The 20,586-nt window shown below is 33.2% G+C and overlaps 1 protein-coding gene across 2 annotated transcripts; it reads right to left on the minus strand.

The window, feature by feature from the left end:
• Positions 1-1,530: 1,530 nt before the first annotated feature.
• On the minus strand, positions 1,531-14,642 carry LOC111368500 (peroxisome biogenesis protein 22-like). 2 transcript variants are annotated; one of them, XM_022989768.1, is made up of 8 exons: positions 14,243-14,642; positions 10,664-10,906; positions 10,523-10,570; positions 8,475-8,531; positions 8,287-8,388; positions 6,046-6,111; positions 3,179-3,280; positions 1,531-1,699 (listed from the first exon to the last, which is right to left on the minus strand). In XM_022989768.1, the coding sequence occupies exons 1-8, from the start codon at positions 14,333-14,335 to the stop codon at positions 1,556-1,558; spliced, it is 855 nt and encodes a 284-aa protein (XP_022845536.1). In that variant the 5' UTR covers positions 14,336-14,642; the 3' UTR covers positions 1,531-1,555. The 2 variants fall into 2 exon arrangements, with proteins under 2 accessions (XP_022845536.1, XP_022845537.1); XM_022989769.1 differs by lacking the exon at positions 1,531-1,699 and adding an exon at positions 2,044-2,635 and having other exon boundaries at positions 14,243-14,638.
• Positions 14,643-20,586: the final 5,944 nt, after the last annotated feature.

Genomic DNA, 20,586 nt, shown 5'->3' on the forward strand with positions numbered 1-20,586 from the left:
AGAGAACTGCACGTAGGGTTCTCTATTTTCCGTTTTTCTGTATTTTAAAATGTTGATGATAACCGCACGTAGGGTTCTCTTTTTTCCTTTTTTTTTTTAAAACACATTTTTCCGTTGATAAATTTCTAATAATTCATTTTCAATGCAAACTAATTTATTTATTAAGTATTTATTAAAATTTTAACATTTAAGTATTTTTCAACTTGCGGTCATAGAAATAAGAATTGTTTATTTAGATAGTCTGGGAACTTAATCAATTGAATCGCACGTACGGTTAACCCATATTCATTTTTCCACAAATAAATATCCAAAAATTTATTTCAAGAGAATATGATGTCTTGATGTAACATATAACGGTTATATTTTTTCATTTTTATGGTCAAAGAATGGAAAACAAACGGTGATTAAATATATTTGTAATTTTTCATTTTTGATTAAATAAAATTGAAATTTTCAAAAATATCAAAGAGAATCGCACGTAGGGTTCTTTATTTTCCATTTTTCTTTATTTTAAAATGTTGACGAGAACCACACGTATGGTTCTCTTTTTTCCTTTTTTTTTTAAATAGATTTTTCGCTGATAAATTTCTAATAATTCATTTTCATTGCAAACTAATTTATTTATTTAAGTATTTATTAAAATTTTAACATTTAAATATTTTTCGACTTGCGGTCATGGAAATAAGAATTGTTTATTTAAATAGTCTGGGAACTCAATCAATTGAATCGCACGTACGGTTAACCCATATTCATTTTTCTGCAAATAAATGTCCAAAAATTTATTTCAAAAGAATATGATGTCTTAATGTAACATATAACGGTTATATTTTTTCATTTTTATGGTCAAAGAATGGAAAACAAACGGTGGTTAAATATATTTTTAATTTTTAATTAAATAAAATTGAAAATTTTAAATATATCAAAGAAAACCGCACGTATGGTTCTCTCTTCCATTTCTCTATTTTAAAAAATGCACAAAGAACCACACGTAGGATTCTCTATTTTCGTTCTTGAAATCACCAGGGTCTTATTCAATATTGTCTTAATGGACATCTTCGATCGTGAGTTTCCCAAAAGGTTTCCTAGGATTGCATTTGTGAGATTCCTTCATGAAGTCTATATTTTTACTAGAGGTAATAATGAAGTAATCTTCAACAAGAAAGTTGGATATGCTCTATTGGAAGAACTCGGCCTTCAAGTAAAGATCGAATCTACTGGCCAATATGATGATCCACTTAGACTGAAAAAGAAGGATTTTATAAACCTCTCTTCGTGATGCTCAGAATCGTCTTGGATTCGTAAAGGATAACTTTAATATTACGAATCGAAATGACTGTCATAAAAAGACAAGACCAAGGGCCACCTCCTTATCTTAATGCAGGCAAGGCATATCTCGTAAGAGCAGGTTGAAGCTACTTAGAGCATGGAACAAAACTTACACTCTCATTGGCTTTTGAACAAGTAGAGTTTGAAAAGCTAAAAAAGCTCTTCCCCACAACCTGAGCAAGGAGAGTGAGACACAAGAAGACCCCCTTTTCGTGGACTAGTGACTTCTCTACGCCAATAGACTATGATTCACAGCCGGACTGCTGAGGCCTTTCAAGACTCCATTGCCAGTCATTGTATGTTTAACCATAACATAAGGCAATGTGAGATGGCACTTCACTGGGTCCCATTGATTAAGGTACAGAGGCATATCCTGAAATAATTCAAATGGCTCATGCAACCACAAAGTATACTTCAGAGACTTCATATCTAATAGATTGAGATAGTTTTATATATTTAAAATAAGCATTCACCACACTCCCTCGTTGACTAATTTCCAATCGAAGATTTGACACATGATTTTCACAACGAAACGACTACTTTTGAGTTACATCCGGTAAAATCTCAAAATGGTAATGGCTGATTATGAATATCAAAATTCCATGAAGCACCTAAAAAAGTTTCTTGCAAGATCAAATGTACATTTTAGAATACAATGACTACATAATTTATGAACATCAACAGCTGATAATAATCAATGTAGTACTTGGATCCATCCAAAATTATGTACCAATAGATTTATCCATTTCTGAAAGTGGGCACAATTTTGGGGATGGTGACAAATTGGAACCCTCTTCCCTTTGCAAAACCTAGTATCTTCTCAAACAATAATTAGAAATGGAACCTCTTAGTCAAAAACAGGACACAAACAACGTGGCTCAGCTTAAATTATATTAAATTAAGGATTATAAGTTTGGACATTGAAAGAAATTATTTACAAAACCCAAACACCAGTTCCTGAAATTCAAATCAGAAAAAGAGGAATGTAGATTACCCCTGCCCAATTATAGTGAACATTCCTCTGTTTTATGCTTCACCATAGAACTGAAGGATCTAATTGTAGTAGTGGGGAGTGTTGTTGATTCGATTCTTATGGAAGGCACCACTGTTTTTCACCTGGGTAACTATTATTTGATATCACTTCAATGACAGCTTTTAGTAGTTGGAACTTGTTTTGATTGTTGTAGACTTGAATTTGTTGCCATTCAACGTAAAACAAAAGGTGTTATCTCAATCCAGCTCAGCTCGTACTCATATTAGTTCCTCAACCAGTCACGAGGCTTGAAGAAAAATATTTTGCTAGTATGACCTTGGCACACAAAAAAATAAAAAAATAAAAAAGAGAGAGAGAGAAAAAAAATATTTCTTAGTTTGAGAATCTGCACAATGAAACACCTTAGTTCGCTTGGCCTCGGTGATCCCCCTAAAAGTATACTCATTTGAGTTGTCCATAAATGAACTTATTTATTTTTAAGACTCAAAATTTTTTCATCAAAGTCGGGAAAAAAAATGGTATCCACATATAAAATTATTCAGAAACATGAAGTAGAAAGTGGAGAAAAAAGTGCAATTTAAAATTGCGGTGGCATCGTGTAAAAAATAAAGGTGATTTTCTAAAACACTGCAAATTAACGATTTGGTAGAGGGAAATATCCTACATTTGAGATAGTCTTCATCAACTAAAAGATAACCGTGTAAACATAAATTCCTGGCCAAATGTTTCTGACTCAGAGCATTTTAAATTTATCATATAGCCCTACATCCATATTTAATCATTGATCTAATGGAAAATAGAAGAGTAAATAAAATAAAATGGAATAAAAAATATTTAATTAAGAAATTTGAAATATACCGCTAATTGCGTAACAATTTCAGGATTTGTGTCTACATGCCAATCCGGTTCAAGTTGTCTCACAAAAGATGTCCGTCCAATCTCTGTGCTACAGAAAAGAACCTGCAAGTTCATTTGTTAGAGAATAAAATACGAACAATAAGCAACTTGAAGTATGTTGGAAAAAAAATTTTAAATAGATAGTTGAACAAAAGATTGTCTCATAGATGAATTTGAAACAAGTCAGAGACTACATAATCTTGAACCAGAAATTAAAATTAGCCACATTTTCTCTGGGAGTTTTACCCGGTGCAAAATAAATATCTCAGACGAACTTGTGGATGTACATAAATCCACGCTTCAACTGTTAAAGACCAAGTTTGCTAGAAATCATACATACAGGGGTATAGATCTATCATTATTAAGGAGAAATAAAAGTTTTCCCAAAAAATGAGGCCTGCAATAGGTTATGTAACAAGAATTAAGCACTCTTTGTCACATCATATTACTACTCAAGACCCTTTCAACCATAACCAAAAGGGGCTTTTCATTTCTTTTCTTTCTGCGTGGAAGTAAACGGGCAGGCTAGGCTTCAAAGGATGCTCCTCCATCCCATATTAAGCATTACAAAGGACCTGTTTGACATTGCTTTAGCTTTTGCTTCCTGTAAAAGAACTTTTGGAGGAAACTACCATAATTTTTTTGAAAACAAATTTTTAAAATAGCTTCCTCTCCGGGAAGTGCTTACAAACTCTTCTAACTAGAAAAAGCACTTTCATAAGATTAACTAAACGAATTCAAAATCAAAAGCTCCTTTTAACTTTTCAAAAGCTATGCCAAATGGGGCCCTAAGTCACATAAGCGGAAGTAGGAGCAATAGAAAGAGAAAAGGCAAAGGCACTGCAGCATCAGTTATATTCTACCAACGCCTGAGAGGGCCTTTGAGCATGTATCAAAAAATAATAATAATAATAATAATTATTAGGTCATATATAAATATTTGTCCATAAGATAGGATAATGTGGCGTGGCAGCATAAATAGTAAGCTTTGTAAACCTTAAAAAATTTGTTTGACGTCCTTCAATTTATATAAAGAAAAGGCGTGAAATACTCTAGAGATCACAATAATACCTAATTAGTCAAACCATACTAGTCCTCCTCTATTCACTGTATTGTCCTTTTTGATTATTATTATTATTATTGCATTTAATTGAACTTCTCCACAACCATTGCACCCTTCACATGTCTCTCTATTTCCACCTAATTTTGCTGCACTAACCACTATTTTTGGTGTGAACTTTCAACATTTAGAATGGGTAATTTCCTATTGTTCAAGTCCAAGTTATTAAATTTAAGAATGCCTTGAAATAGTGCTCTCATTAACTCATATCGCTCTTTCATGCTCCAATGCCATAACAACACGGGAGCCAGGCCATTTATTTAGCACTAATTTATGTCCCTTAATGGAATTTAGGAAATAACCCTGAGGGGTAATTCAGTTATCAGGTCTTGAGTTTGCTCCCCAATAGTCATCAGTTCGAGTTCGCTCAGAACCACAGAGGTGAGTACCTGACTGTAAATTTCAGGGTCCCGTGGGATTAGTCGAGTTGCACATAAACTGGCTTGGACACCCATGGTCATTAAAAAAAATGGAATTTGGGATATATATTAGAGGATAACTTCAATCAAATAGGGAATTCACCCCGGAAGATAGTGGGCATCAAGATCTATTATATTCCCTCTATGGATTTGCATCTCTTTTGCCAAGAATTTCTTAATACCTTATTATCTATCCTGATTTCAAAGATAACTATAGAACCATAAGCAATTATGACTTCTTTTATCAATTTTTACCTAGCTACCCTCTATTTATTTGATCATTTCCCTCTATTTTGAAAATGGTGGATGGAAATCATGAAATCACTAAATTAGTATATAGGGAGAGGGTTTGGCTTTTTAAAATTGAAGTCATTTCCAATCTTTATTTTAAATTATATATATAGTGTTTATTGGACTCCTAAAAAGAGGGTTTGACTCTCTAAAATAAAGAGGTTCTGCCTTGAAAAGAGGCTATTGAAGATGCTCTTATAAGCACCATTTTAGTTTATTTTCTGTTTGTATACCAAAGTTTACATCATTATTTTTCCTAGTTCTTTCACCTTTCCTCCAATTATTTAACCACTTGCATGCAAGCCATGTTGACTTTCCTCTTAGGCATCACATCTATTAGTTCTAATTTCCTGTAACTTTCCCAGTATTATGAGTTTGTATCCTAATTATACCGTCCTAGATAAATTCTTCATCACCCGTCCACTAGAGTGTCGCTTATGGGTTACAGCCTAGCTAACCCTAGACAACTTTACACTACACCTGATATCAAATGCAGAGCGTAAGGCATGCCGTACAGAAATTTATAGAAAGTTCACGTCATAAAATGTGATAAAATTTTGCATTTATTGTTAACATGCCACCACCCTCCTTTATCTCGGCGTGGGTGCAACCAAACCCAAAAGTTAAAGTGTTCTTAAGCAAGATTAGTACAAAATGAGCGAACCCCTCGATAGTCATCGCATTGCACACCTTTTTGTTCAAGTTGTTCAAATTTCTATTCAAATTTGATAGTTAAAAACAAAGACAGGCCTTGACATGTAAGGGGGGGAAAAATTTGACCCGTTTATTCTGTAAATCTTTCAATTTTATAGCAAAATGATAAAAATATTTATACATTCCATTTTTATGGAAAGCTAGTTGATAAGCAAGGGGTTCTCATTGACTTTACCGAAGTAACAACATTCAAGGAAAAAATAGCAGAAATCTGAATACGTTTCATGAAAAGAGAGGCATTATTATTAAATTATCATATAGGAATAATTTTTTTCAGTCATTACCTTGTCTTTGACTAAGCCACCAGATGTAAAGACCCCAGCATCTTCCAAGGCTATGAGAACTTTCTTCTGCAAAAGTTTATAAACCTATTAGTGACGATGAAATCTGGAGTACATGTAAAGCAATAACAGAGTTCATCACGACAGAACATATGAGGTGTTGATAGCAAAAAATAATTTATATATATACTCATTATTAGAAAAGTACAGAGCACTTGCTTGGAAAGCAAATTTTTTTTTTTTTTTTTTTTTTTTAAAACACCCAATAACCACTTTATGATATATTTTGCTGCAAACTATGCCGACATTGACAATAGAATACAATCAACCCACAACCTATCGTTTCTACTCATCGTAGCAAAAGATGTGAGTTTATAGGCGACTTCATTCCCATCTCAAGGTGTGGAGTGACAAGTCCCATAAGCACTTTGCTTGGAAAGCAATTTTATGTAAAGCAAACAAGCCAAAAAATTGTCCCATATGGTTCAAGATGAATCAAATGCATCAGGCACTGCAAGTTATGAAAACAAATGCATAAGCATAATTGACTTCAAGAGAAAGCTGTACACACTTAATGATTTAGTGATTTTTTATTTTTATTTTTTTGTTAAAGAAACTCTTTGGTGCATTAAAAATTCTGAAAACTTAATCAATTTTTTATTATACGTTTTATTTACATTCTGAGTGATATTCAGCCTGATCGTAAAATGTAAAAACTGTGAGAAGCACTCGCATAAAAGTTTGAACAGATTGAAACAGACCTAAACAACCTATTCAACCACCTCGTAGGTTTTTCTTTTTTTTTTTTAACCTATATGTAAACTTTAAAATATATTATACAAGTTCAGCACACATGCAAATTTAAATATGTACAAAAATCATGTCATTATAATGATAATAAAATGGTTTGTCCTTGCATATCCCTACTAGTTTTCAAAATTAATCCCCAGAGTTTTTGGGTTAAAGAACACATGACCTGCATGTATATAATCTTCTGAAAGAAGTTAATACGCTACAAGGTGTCAAACTCGCTGATACTAACTATTTCATGCTGGTCGAGATGCAACTGACTTGTATGTATAATTACTATTTCTAAAAGGAAAAATGGAAGAGTTCATAGGTTATTTCATCACCTTCCAAGAAGGTATAAACTTCATTATTCTGAATTTAAACTCATATATATATTTTGAACTAAATGTAATGACCATAGCCTTGTGCTCAAGCCGTTATAGCATATGTACTATCCATTTTGGGAGAGCATCTACCCTCTTACCCCATTACGGATTTTTGGCACGTCCCCTGAAATTCGAACCCAAGACCTCAATTGGTACCAGGATTCAATTTAAGTATCTGATAAGGCAGTGACAGAAAGTCGTGAGAAGTAAGATGAGCTTAAATCTCCCATAGCGGACAGTACGTAAGTTAACGATTTCAACATACGATTTCAACATAGAGGCCAAGTCGTTACATTAAACCTGTGAAAAACATCTGTACTCTGTTACCGTTACTTTAGCACTAGAATTGAATACATCCAACAACAACTTAAACCAGAACTTTCTATCAATATTTTCACATCTGAGGCTAGAATTTTAAATAACTAAAATTTTGTGGCATGTGGATCAATAATAATAAAATCTGGGGACAAAGCTACAAGACACTACATTTATTTTGACAAATATCCATGACAATAAAAAATAAATAAATAAAAATTCTGAAACCGATAGCTACCAGCACTCTAATTGAATAGATTGAATGTTTTGGCAAGGCCTCGATAATGCAAGCACTTAAGCAAAAACTGATAAAGCACATTTATGACACATAAACAAAGCAAATGCATTTTTGAAGATGCATATGCATGTATGTTTGGTCTAATATGTATGATTACTATTTACCAAAATACATGTATTGCTTTATTAATACACAACTAATTTGCAGATAAGCTTAAAGAACTCTGCAGACTTTTTTAGTGGCTGAAAAGATGCGATGACATTGTGTGGGAAAGAGAGACTATGGCAACGGATAACAAATAGAAGACAAAATAAAAGCTGAAACCCAACAATCTAGTGGTAGTTGAAAGTAAAAGAAACACTAAAAATACCACCAGGAAAAGAACAATCATTTTTACTTGCATTACTCTGCACAGTTATTTCTAAACGACATGCGATGTCTGTGTAACAGAGAAAGAAGAAAAGAAAAACGATGATAGCAACTAATAACGATTAACACGTGCCATGTTGAGCATACCTCACTTTCATCATCCAGAACCCTTTCCATGAGATAAAGATCACAAAATTTTGTGATCTCAAGCAACACCTCTACTACAGACGATCTCACAGTTGCTTGTTTCTGCAAATAAATAGATAAACATGAGATCAAATGGTTCCTTGAATGATGTTTCCAAAAACATGAAAGGAACGGAAGAGAGTAATAACCTGCAGCTCCTCTGGGCTGCTTTCTACAAGAATTATACCAAGTAACCTGCATGTTACCTGCACAACATAATTTGTGAAAGTATCAAAAGAAATTGTCATGTAAATGATAATAAAGAAAATGATAAGACTACAAAGACAAGATTGCATTCAGACTTTTGAATCTCTATGTTTGATATAGATCTTACTATGATATCTATGTTAATCCCAGATAAATATAATGAGGACAATGAATTAAAATATATATTTTTTGTTCTAGTTATAGAACAATCACCAAGTCTAGTCTAAAGTGCCCCAAGCAATTTTAGAAGCTTGAGTCAAGGTAAAGTTGACATTTTCTTAGTCATACTTCCTTTTCTATGTTTACCTCGATTAATAGATACATTCACACATTCTATTGGAGACACGTGGATTTATTCGATCAGAAACTAAATCCTAAAATTATTCCCTAAAATTTTGCCCAAAATTCTAAAACTATTGAAAATTTTTATTTATTTATTATTATTATTATTTTTTTAAAAGCCCCTCACATAGCTTAAAATGACTGAAAGTTACATGGTTGTGATCATTTAATTCTTAAAAGAGAAATTGTTTTGAAAACTAATTGTGCTGTATCTAAAACTGTGGGGTCTAGTCAATTTTCACGTCAATGTTCTCTCTAATTTTTTACGTTTTTATTTTAATTTTTTTAATTTTTTATTACCCCATTTCAAATTGCTATTGAGCTACTTCTCATTAACAAGAAGATACAGGTAATGACTAAACTAATGGATTAATAATGTATTTTAGTCTATCCATTTCCAATGCTAAAATGAGAACTAAATGGGAAATTGTGAATTTTATCCACTTCTTAATCGACATTTTAGGTGCCTATTCATTACAATACGCTAAAACTAGATCAAATAATTTAAAAATCATAATTGCAAGGCTTTTTAAAAGAATAGCATGTAGGACAAATTACTTTTGAACTCTGAACTGTTCCATTAGTTGGGCATATTACACATATTTTCATTTTTATCGCCTGCATAATTTATCATATGTATGTTTTTTTTTTTTTATCACAGGAGAACCCGCAGCCGTTGGTGCGCACTGGGTAAATCCTCAGACTAATGCAATCGCCTGCAAACCACGCCAGCCAAGTAAATCGCAATAGACAAACCCCCGATGCGACAGGTTCAACCGAAAAAATGTTAGTAGGGAGAATCGAACTCTTGACCAAATACCTCCGCGCTCATCTATTCCACCAAGTAATGTGATATATTCATCTTAAATGTACCCACAAGTAGTTAAAGAGTTAGAGACCAACGTCTTGGAACTAACGTGGGATTCGCTCAAGGTAGCTTGCATCGATAAATATCTCATACCTTTTCATTGAATAATGTGATATATTCATCTTAAATGTACCCACAAGTAGTTAACTTCAACTACATTACACTTGATTAATCGGAAGTGATGTTTTGGATATATGTAAAACTATGATCGTCCACTGTCATCATAACTGCTATATATGACCATGTTTCTATCATAAATACAAAGTAATATTTTCTTTGCCCGATCAAAATTTTAAAAGAAATATATACTTTTTTTTGTTCAACACCAATAGCTTGCCCATGCAAGTAATAATCTTTTTCGTTGATTTCATTGGCCATCTCTCTATTCTTCTTCAACTAGGGCCAGATGCACTTCAACAAAAATCATCGTTGAGGTAGTTGCAATGTAACAGCTGAACCTCTTGAACATCAAAAAGAATTTTTCGAAGGAACAGCTTTCCACAAACAGAGCTTGTACACAACCACCACAGACCACTACATTTAAATTGCCCCAACCCAGCAAATTCACAAAGTCACTTCTATAGTAATAAAAGTAATGATAGCTTCCATGGATTAATTTAATGATCATCATCATCTGCCTAGTTAGCTTATACATCACCCAAACCAGCTATGAGAAGTTGCAAGAATTCATGTCTATGAAATAATTCCAACTTACTGAAAAAACACGTGCATACAAACAATGAAAATGAATATCAGGTAACTAAGTATTCAAGGAAGTACCTTCCTCCCTTCACTCAACTTCTGACGAACTATTTGACCAAGAGTTGGCTGCATTTGGAGAAAAGAATATCAAGTGAACCATGAATCAGTTAAAGCACCATATAATTTTGCAGAGAAACATGAAAAACAATTCCCACATACCTTTACAGGCTGAAAGAACTCATCTATCACATTCTGAGTTCTTGAATATTCTGAAGAATTGCTAATGCCTGAAGATGTCACATTTAAAGTGGCATTTGCATGATTACTAGAGCCAGAACTCCCAGTTGTAGAAGCCTGCCATTTCGGTTGCCTTCTTTCCGATCCACTAGGTGTTCTCAATAATCTCCAAGTAAAAACTACAGCAAATGCTAGCCCAGCTATAGCCCCAACAGATCGTGAATCCTACAATTGATCCCCAAATTTATAAATCAATTGGTATTAAAAAAATATATATGCATGTTACGATCATTGCACTATTAAACAGAAATTAATTAATTGCTAATTCTGCACCTCAACTTTATAAATATGTATCATTATGTTTCCTACAAGAGATTAAAAATAATGCTAGTGATTCTACCTCAATAACTTGTAGTTAATATATCATTTTCCTTCCATTAGGTCATTCTGTAGGCTGGGACATGAACGGTGAATTAATAATTCTGGCGTAATTCCAATACACGTCAAACACCAATCAATCACAATTGTCCAGAATTTTGTCACTATTTTTCCCTTAATTTCAAACATGTTCATCACATGTTACGAACATGCTTAGTACACTAAGAATATGTTCATTCAAAATCTGGTGCTCGCCCCGAGTGTAGGAAGTCTAAGGTTGTCGAATTCTTTTAAGGAAAGGCATATTTCCTGTGGCATATGACTTAAGAAGCAAGGCAAACACAGTGTCAGATGACACAATGATATTCAAATCATACAATTCTAGGAGAGAGAAAGAAATCTACAGTGAAAGACAAAATATACAAACATAAATCTGTGTGCACACGCGTATACATATATTCAGAAAACCTATTTGGATTTGTGATCGGGAGTTTATCAATTGGTTAATGAGGCTAGTGGACCGATCCTACATAATTAGGGGATGACATAAGGCTTCGTCGAGTTGAGTTTAAGAACCACCGATCGAATAGTCAAGTTCTATTAATTCTTCCTCAAAAGATGTCTACAAACTTTTTTAACAGCTGTACAATCTGCCATAGAACATTTGGAAAGATATTTCCTATTTCCATTTTAGAGTTATTTCCTGCTTCACTTTTTTCGTAATTATCTGCCAAACCTCATACGTCACCTGATGTTCAAACTGAGGAATGAGTTTCTTTAGACAGTCTGGAAATCTTACACCAGAGAATAATACATAATTAGAGAAGCCAATATCTAAAAAAAGGAGAAAAAGTACAGATTTGATAAGCTGATAGAGAAAGTACAACTCACATTAGATACATTTTTGGGGATTGCAAGCTCTATTATTTGCCATAGCAATATTTTTTTGTTGGCAGCAATACATTTAGTGCACTCTCATTGCCCTAAGATCGGCCGTGTGTGAATGGTCAAATTACTAAATATTTATTAGAACTTGAGCATTTATGTTCTGGTTTACAGTTATACATATAGCTAGAATTGCTCCACACAACTTCAGCATAAGCTCTCAAATCTCAACTCTTCCTTATAATCATAGGATGGAAATTCTTTATCCGCAATTTACAAGTTCTTTAGCCTAAGAAGAATGATACTTCTTTTACACGCTTAGGTGTTCGCAAGAGTACCCTAGGCACGTCTTGAGGCCCACAATGTGAGGAGCTCATAAGGAGTCTCAAAGGTATGCCTTGGGTGCATGTTATCAAGTCTTGCCCCTTGAAGACTGGCAACAGATTCCAACTCTAAAACTAAGAAGAAAAATTGCATATTGAGAAGAGAATAAGTTAAAAAGTCTTTAATGCCCTAGCCTTATATTCCTACAACTGCAGTTTGACAACCCTCCATCAATGACATTATATCTTTTCAGCAGCTAAAGACCGAGGAATGACTACCAGTGTTAGGAGACATTCTTTTCTTTCTTGTACACTATTTTTTGTTGTCTCAGTGTCTCTTTTTCTTTTCTTCAAAAGCCACAATATTTAAGATTCTTGCAAAGAATGGTTAATTAGAGAATTAGTTTCAGACTTATTGTTACTTGCCACTTACTGATATTTTCTTGTGTTTTTTTTCCTTTAGTTGCACTTGCTAGTTAGTGGTTAGTTGTGAACTTCAGGATATCATCTGTTTCAATATCTTACATTTTCTTCTACTTGTGCCAGGTTAATTATTTCCTTCAGTGTTTTCTTTTACTTGATGACTGCAGGGTTAATTATCATTCACCCAAAACTAATATGTTAACATTATATTGCTGAATTGTACATTTTAGACCTACTTTACTTTTTCTACTTTTGTACTTTGGAGTGTATTATGTAACTTATTGAAGTATTCAATGGGTTTGTGTAGAGGCTTATTTCTTAAAGGGCCTCAAGACTTGCACCTCGCCTGATGGAGACAGAAGCTGTTGTGACGCAATAGAGCCTTTTCAGACATTGGTATACATGTCTTAGTCCTTCCAACATGTCATGAGCTTCTCTGTGCTGCGAATTATCTGCTACCAATTCCTTTTTCACAAATTCCAAAACCTCATCAACAAGCAAACTCCCAGGAAATAATACAATCCAAATTCATTGCACCAATAATGTCCAAATCCGTTGACAGAATCGACCACTTGTTACAAAAAGGGGGTATCATTATATTTTATACATGCTAAGCTGTCTTTTCATTGAACATGTAACTGCTTTATCAAATAAACAAACGGCGGATGATTTTGCCAAGAATGCAAAGTTTAAAGACAAGTTACTTTTAAGTAATAACCAGTCAATTTCAAATAACTATACATAACATAACTACTTAAGTGCTCATAGGTGTAGGTTAACATTCCATAAACCATTACACAAAATCACATAATAAATACTCCCCCAACCATTTCCGGAACGTATTAAAAACCGGAAACAGGTCAGCGAAATAATTACTCAAAATTATGTCAATTGCTAACTCACACTCACCGAAATACAAAAAAGTTCTAGATATTCAATTCAATGCAATGCAGTTGTCATTAAAATAAGGAGTCTTGACATTTAAGTAATGAAGTGACACTCTGCAAGGACAAATAATGTGGATATCAGACTAATCCAATCAACTGCACATTCTCAGCAACATTTCAAACTTTAAGATATTGGCATATTTTCAGTTCTATATTTCTAAACACACTTGAAACCAGTAATCATTTGCATCACAAACTAGTTTCTCTCTTAAACTACCAACAATTAAAGACAGCCCAGCATGAATTAGCTCATTTCTTGGAAAAAAATATGGCCATTTCTTAATACCAACAGGCAACAGCTAAGTGTTGGCCATCTAACACACTCGTAAGTACATTTTTTTCTCCTTCTACTTTAATCCATTACCAAGAAAAAAATTTGATAACCAATTTTCAGTAACTTGTAAGCCAATTATTTTATTACCGATTAACAAACCAAAATTTCATCCGCCATTAAAGGTAAAAGAACTCATTAAAGTTCAAAACATTAGTTAATAAAATGAGAGAATCCTATAATCACTAAATTCACATAAAAATGGGGAAAAATCATCATATGCGAATAATCACAAATAGAAAAGAAATTGAACAGGTAGAGACAGAAGTTGAACCAAATTACGGAAAAGATTGGAAGTCTTGATGGTGAAAAAAGTGCCAAGACGCTTGATCAGCTGCAGGAAATCTTCCTTGGAATAATCAGCCATAGCCCCCCTCGAATTTTACAATAATTAAATAGTTAACGATGATTGAATTGGTGATTTTGAAATGAGATTTTCAAACTCGGGTTTTCGCAGTTGCCCAAACTGTCGAAGATTTTAAGGCTTTTGTTGTCGTGAAATCAGATTTTGTTTTTGTAAAGTAGTCTGGACGAGGGATGGGGTGAGAGAGGCGGAGAGGGATTAGAAGAATTTCACTTTTTCTTTTTGGACAATGTGCCCTCTAAGACGACATATATGATATCACCTGCTCAGCACGAATGCATTTTGGGCGTTAAAGGGACGAGTCGGGTCGATTGGCTTGTTTGCCGTGCAGTTAACCCTCCTAGTCTTGTGAGAAATAAATCTATTGAATTTGAATTGATTCACTTCAACGTAAGTGGCAAAGTACGTAAATTTATAGATTACCTTACGTCAGACCTCATTTTTTTTTAAGGTGATGTGGACAATAAATATCAGACTTTCTCGTGTACACCTAAGAAAATTTCAACATGTAGGAATATGATGCTAGTCAATAGTACTTAAGATTTGAACGTGAAAATACTCTATAACACGAGACAAATATGTTCGGGTTCTGATACTATATTTTAAGAACGATTGTGCGATACTAACCAATCGCCAACAACTTAATTAAAGCTGGATAATCTTAACTCAAGCAGATACAAGTGTATGATCAGCAAGTAGGGGTGCACATGGTTCGGTTTGGACAGTTTGTGACAAATTTTCAAACAAAACCACTTAAAGCGGTTTGAAATTTTTTCAAACCAAACCACCTTTTTCAGTTTGGTTCGGTTTAACGAAAAAAATATACATCGAACAAGTTAAATCATAAATTTTAATCTTAAATATCACGTTAAAATATAAATATTAGTATTTTATGAACAAATATTTTTCAGTTCTAATAATTCAATGGAGTGAAACAATTTGTTCTAACCTCTTAATCAATACTAATTGGCAAAACATCTCCAATAGTAACACATGATTCGTTATCTGCATATAACAAATATATGCATTTATTAAAATTATATGGTGTAAAAAACTATAAAATAAAGTGAATAGAAAGATAAAATACGATAATACCTTCTATAGCTTTTTCTGAATCATCCAATACTTCTACTTCATCCAAATATTGATGAATTACAATAGGTTCCTTGTTACTATGTAACCAATTCTTAGTGCAAATCACTACCTCAACCATTTTTGCACTCAATGAACTCCTAAAGGGATCGAGAATCCAACCACTGGTAGAGAATGCAGACTCAGAAGCAACCGTAGATATTTGAATGGCTAACACATCTTGTACTTATTTTCATTCAATTTCCACCAATTTAATATGTTGAAATCATCTTTGGTCAAATCTTCACAATGATCATTTAAATGGTCCACCAAATCATTCTTCTCTGCTTGAGTTTCTTGCATAAACCTAGCTCTAAAAATTGAGGGAACATGTTTAGAAGTTCCCAAAGTAGTTTGTAAAGCACTTTGGCTTCTAGGTTGAGTAGCATCCTTAGGTGGGACTAATGGTGGAGCCATTATTTCCTTATAGCATTCATATAACCTGTGAAGCGTGTTTTCAACTTTTTTTAACAACATGTTTGCAATTTGTACATCATAAATAAGTTCAAACCCAACTTTAAGCAATTCCAACTTGCATCTAGGGTCAAGAACTATTGCTATGAACAACAATTGATTAAACTTTTCAAGATTACCCCCAATACTTATCATATTTTCTTCTCATGCTAACTGTCATGGATCCTATCATACTATTTGACTCTTTAGCTAATTCATTCAACTCCGCATGAATTTCACATATTTCTTGAAAGAAAGTGTTTGACGTTAAATATAAAGAGTCACTAATTTTCAATGTCATATCATAAAAAGTCTTCAAGAATCCAACAAATGCTTCTGCTTGGTCCCAATCGACATGTGTTGGTGGTCCATCTATATTTTTCCCATTAGACCTTTCTTCATCAAAATACGTTGTATAGTTTGCATCACTTTCCAAAACATCAAATGCTTTTTAAACTTTATTGCAGCCTGCAACATCATGTAGGTGGAATTCCATCTAGTTGATACATCCAAACACAATAAATCTCGAGACTCAATATTTGCATCCTTGCACCTCTCTCGAAATCTTTTTAGTCGTGCTGGGGGAGATCTAGCATACCGTACAGCATTGCGAATAAATGAAATAGCCTTGCTAATTTCTTTTAAACCATCACAGACTATAAGATTGAGAATGTGAGCACAACACCTCATATGAAGCATTTCTCCCCCAAGAACTAGACCATTCTTCTTCTCTAGAAAACAACTCTTCAATTTCATTATTGTTACGTCATTAGATGAGGCATTATCAACCGTCACACAGAAAATCTTATTAATTTCCCAATCCTGAAGGCAAGATATCAATTCTTTTCCTACCATATCACCCTTATGGCTGGGGACTTGGATAAAACTTTTGATTCGTTTTTAAGTCTCCAATGATCTTCAACCCAATGAGCAGTCAAACACATGTAACTTACATTTTGTGTAGATGTCCAACAATCAGTAGTCAAACAAACCCGGTGTTTACTCAATTCTTTCCTCAATTTCTTCTTCTCATCGAGAAACAAACAATATATATCCCTAGCAACTGTCATTCTTGAAGGAAAATCAAAAGTCAGAAAAAATACCTTGTATAACACTGAAAACCTTCATCTTCAATGTGTCAAAAAGGTAACTCAGATAATATAAGGTACTTAGTAATCTGTTCTCTCACCCCTTTTTGAGTAAACTTCACAAGTTGTCCACCACTACTAACACTCTCTAAAACCTCATCATTTCTAGAGTTACCATAGAAATTTAATGTCTTTTGCCTTTTGACTTGAAACCTATATGGATATTTTTTGCATAAATCCTCGATATGATTTCACAATGTACAAGTCCCACCTTTAGATTGATGCTCATACACTTGTCTACAATAAATGCATTCTACAGTTCCATCATTCTTTATATCAAAATGAGCCCTCACATCGGACCTTTTATGTCCCTTCTTACCCTTCACACTTTGTTGCAAATTCATATTTTCACTATTTACTGGAATTTTATCATCGGTCCCATGATTACTTTGCTCTTCTAAAGTTGAATCCATATTCGATTGTCTACATACGAAAAAATCATATTATTCAACATGACGTCAAACTTAATATACAAAAGAATATGAACAGCAAAAGATTTCAAGGCAGACCCCCCACTTGCAACAGTTTGTAAAGAAACTCCTAATCAATTATGAAATACCAAAAAGGCTTGAATATAGTGTGTTTTTTTAATTTTTTTTTACCACAAGAATAACTGAATAAACAAAAAAAGATAAACACAATGAGCTAGAATTCAAGTTCAACTAGACATTTTGCATGTTTTGGCTAAACTTATTTTGGGCCAGAGTCTTGCCTCTCTAAGCAAAGATCTCATGGTTCCAATAACCATTTGGCGGAGAAGATTCTTTAATACACACATTTCAGTTATATATAATATTAAGCAGTATAGTAGACCAACAAGGTGTTCTTTTAACCAAACCCCTGCTGAGACAAACGGGTACTAAGGACACGAGGAATAGCTGCAGGGAGCCAACTGAATACTTCTATTTGCACCTCCTCGAATTCAAGTGTAAAATCATTTTCAATACCTTGACCGTCTTCTATAATAATCTCTATTTTATTATTGGGAATTACCTAACAAAATTCAAATGAAAACTGCAAACCCATTAATCTTCCATACAACATCATAACATGTCTCAATAAAACAATAAATCATTAGAATTATTATTGTAATAACAGAAACCTCATTCATATATAAAATAAAGAAATTATTTTACCAAGATAATTATGAAAAACTAACCAGAAATGAAAGACCTAAAATCTGTTTAATGTCTCTTTATCATCCAAATAACATTTGATTACAGTATGCTCATAAATATTAGGCCAGGTGGAACAACATTCATATTAATGTAGCAAAACCTTTTTTCCATTATTCAAATCAATATAAAAGGAAATTAAGAGAATAAGTAGAAAATTAACAAACAACACTCCCTACATGAACATGAATTAAAATAAAGAATCAATATATAAAAATATAGATAGTAGAAAGTCACATACCTTTGTTGTTAGAACTTGAAAGAGGGAGAAATAACCTAGAAGTTACAAAGTCGAAAAATTGAAGAGTTGAAGAACCACGTTTCACGTTTGAGGGCTGGAGTCTTGGAGTTGGGTAATTATCTAATTGGGTATTTTGTTAAGTTGGGTATTGAATTTAATTGGATTGGGCCTAATATGAAGGTCTTCTTTCAATTGGGATGTATTTGGTTTTACTTGGGTTGAATAAAATTTAAATTAAAACTGATTTTTTTTTTTTTTTTTTTTTAGTGGTATGGCGGTTTGAAACGGTTTGCAAAAATTCAAACCTAAATCAAATCACTTCAAAGCGGTTTGGTTCGGCTCAAAACCAAAGTGTTGACGGATCCACGTGGATCCAAACCAACGGTTTCAATTCGATTTGGTGGTTTGACGGTTTCGTTGTTCAACCCTATCAGCAAGAAAGAACATAAATAGTAGTTTCTTCAAGTGTATTGATTTGCATTAGTATCCAAATAATACATAGAAGGAGTATTTATAATATTACAAATAAAATTATGTCCATTGAATGAAAATTCATGTGATCTCATCTCCTTAACCGAGGCATATAATCCTAAGCATCAATTTAAACTACCTAACCTGTGGCACTTTTAATGCTCTTACAAAGAGCAATCACTTTATTATCTAAACTGACAAGACATTTTACTAATTACAAAAATCACATCAATCATTTCAAATGGATTCCATACATAAATTTAGAATCCTCATGTGTGGGTTGTCAGTTGTATTTGGGCTTCGGCTTTGACTTGTATTGAACTTCGTTACTTCGGCAGACAAGCTTCGACCCTTCGTCTTTAACATGGGATTGCTTCAGTGAGTATGGTTTTGACACCTCGGTGAGTGTGGCTTCGGTACTTCGGATCTACAGACGCCAATGATCCATGTGGCTTCATCGTAAAGGTTTCAGTGGGTCGACGAAATGGAGCCTACAGGATGAGGCGTAACACGTTATTCTTATTCAAAGAACAAATCGACTACGACCTCAATTAACTGACGTCATTGCAAATAAAGCCATATTAAAATCTCACTGCAAGTGCTTGGAGAGGGGAATTCTTGTTTGAGTTGTGGTTTATGTAAGAGTATTTGTTGCCATTTTTAATGCTTTATTAAGACGGGAAGGTCACTTGAAGACAACGCCAAATGTTTTTCAACTTTTGTTTTATAACTAGTCAAATTTTCTATTATCCTTTTTGCACTTTTTGAGAACTATTTAGGAATACTTGTTAAATAAGACAAATACGATGAGAGTTTCTATATCATTTAGACACGGACCCTGTTTGTTACCGTTAAAAAATTGATTAAAGTCAACAATTAATTTTAACTACACATTTTATAGGATTCGCAACTTTTCAACCACACATTTCATCAACTTTTATTAAAATCTGCTAAAAATCTAATTTTAATTTATATCAAATAGGGGCTATGTCTCTTTCTTTTGGCACTAATCTCGAATAATCCAGACATCTGTCAAAGTAGGCAAAATTGAAAGTCGACTATTATTTCCGGTCCATTTAGATACTCTAGTTGTCATGGTCAACTTTGTTTAGATTTGCTTATGGGACTTATTATTAATAGAAGAAGCACTACAATCATTTCACATGATTGGATTGACATTTAGCCCCTTTTATCTCTCATTTCTTAAAATTCATTTCTATGGATTTTTATACTACACCACTTAGATTAATATTCATTTTAGACAAGTAACTTTAGGCCTAAATTGAAACTCAATTTTGACCATGCATTTCATTAGACATACAATTTTTATCAATTTTTTAATCATACATTTCGTCAGCTTTTATCAAAATATACTAAAATTCTATTTTTTATTCAAATCAAATAGGGGCATAAAAATGGCAAAAACAACTTCGTTTTGAATAAAAAAGACTAGTTTGAAAATTTTCCCTTTTATTGATTACAAATTTATTTTACTGAAGTATTTTTAATGTTTCCTTTTTTTAAGGCTATAAAAAAATAATTCTTGTCAAAATAGGGATAAAATTAATTTTGTGAATCAAAGAACGTAAAATTAGTTTGAGGATTTGAAAAATCAAGTTCATATAGAAACCTTTT

Source organism: Olea europaea, chromosome 19, assembly GCF_002742605.1.
Source record: "Olea europaea var. sylvestris chromosome 19, O_europaea_v1, whole genome shotgun sequence".
Lineage (NCBI taxonomy): Eukaryota > Viridiplantae > Streptophyta > Magnoliopsida > Lamiales > Oleaceae > Olea > Olea europaea.

Coding starts and splice junctions, on each gene's coding strand:
- LOC111368500 (XM_022989768.1), bottom strand. CDS start 14,335: ATGGCTGATTATTCCAAGGAAGATTTCCTGCAGCTGATCAAGCGTCTT. Junction 10,907..14,242: donor CCAATCTTTTCCGTAATTTG/GTTCAACTTCTG, acceptor GATCAATTGTAG/GATTCACGATCTGTTGGGGC. Junction 6,112..8,286: donor TTCTGGATGATGAAAGTGAG/GTATGCTCAACA, acceptor AAACTTTTGCAG/AAGAAAGTTCTCATAGCCTT.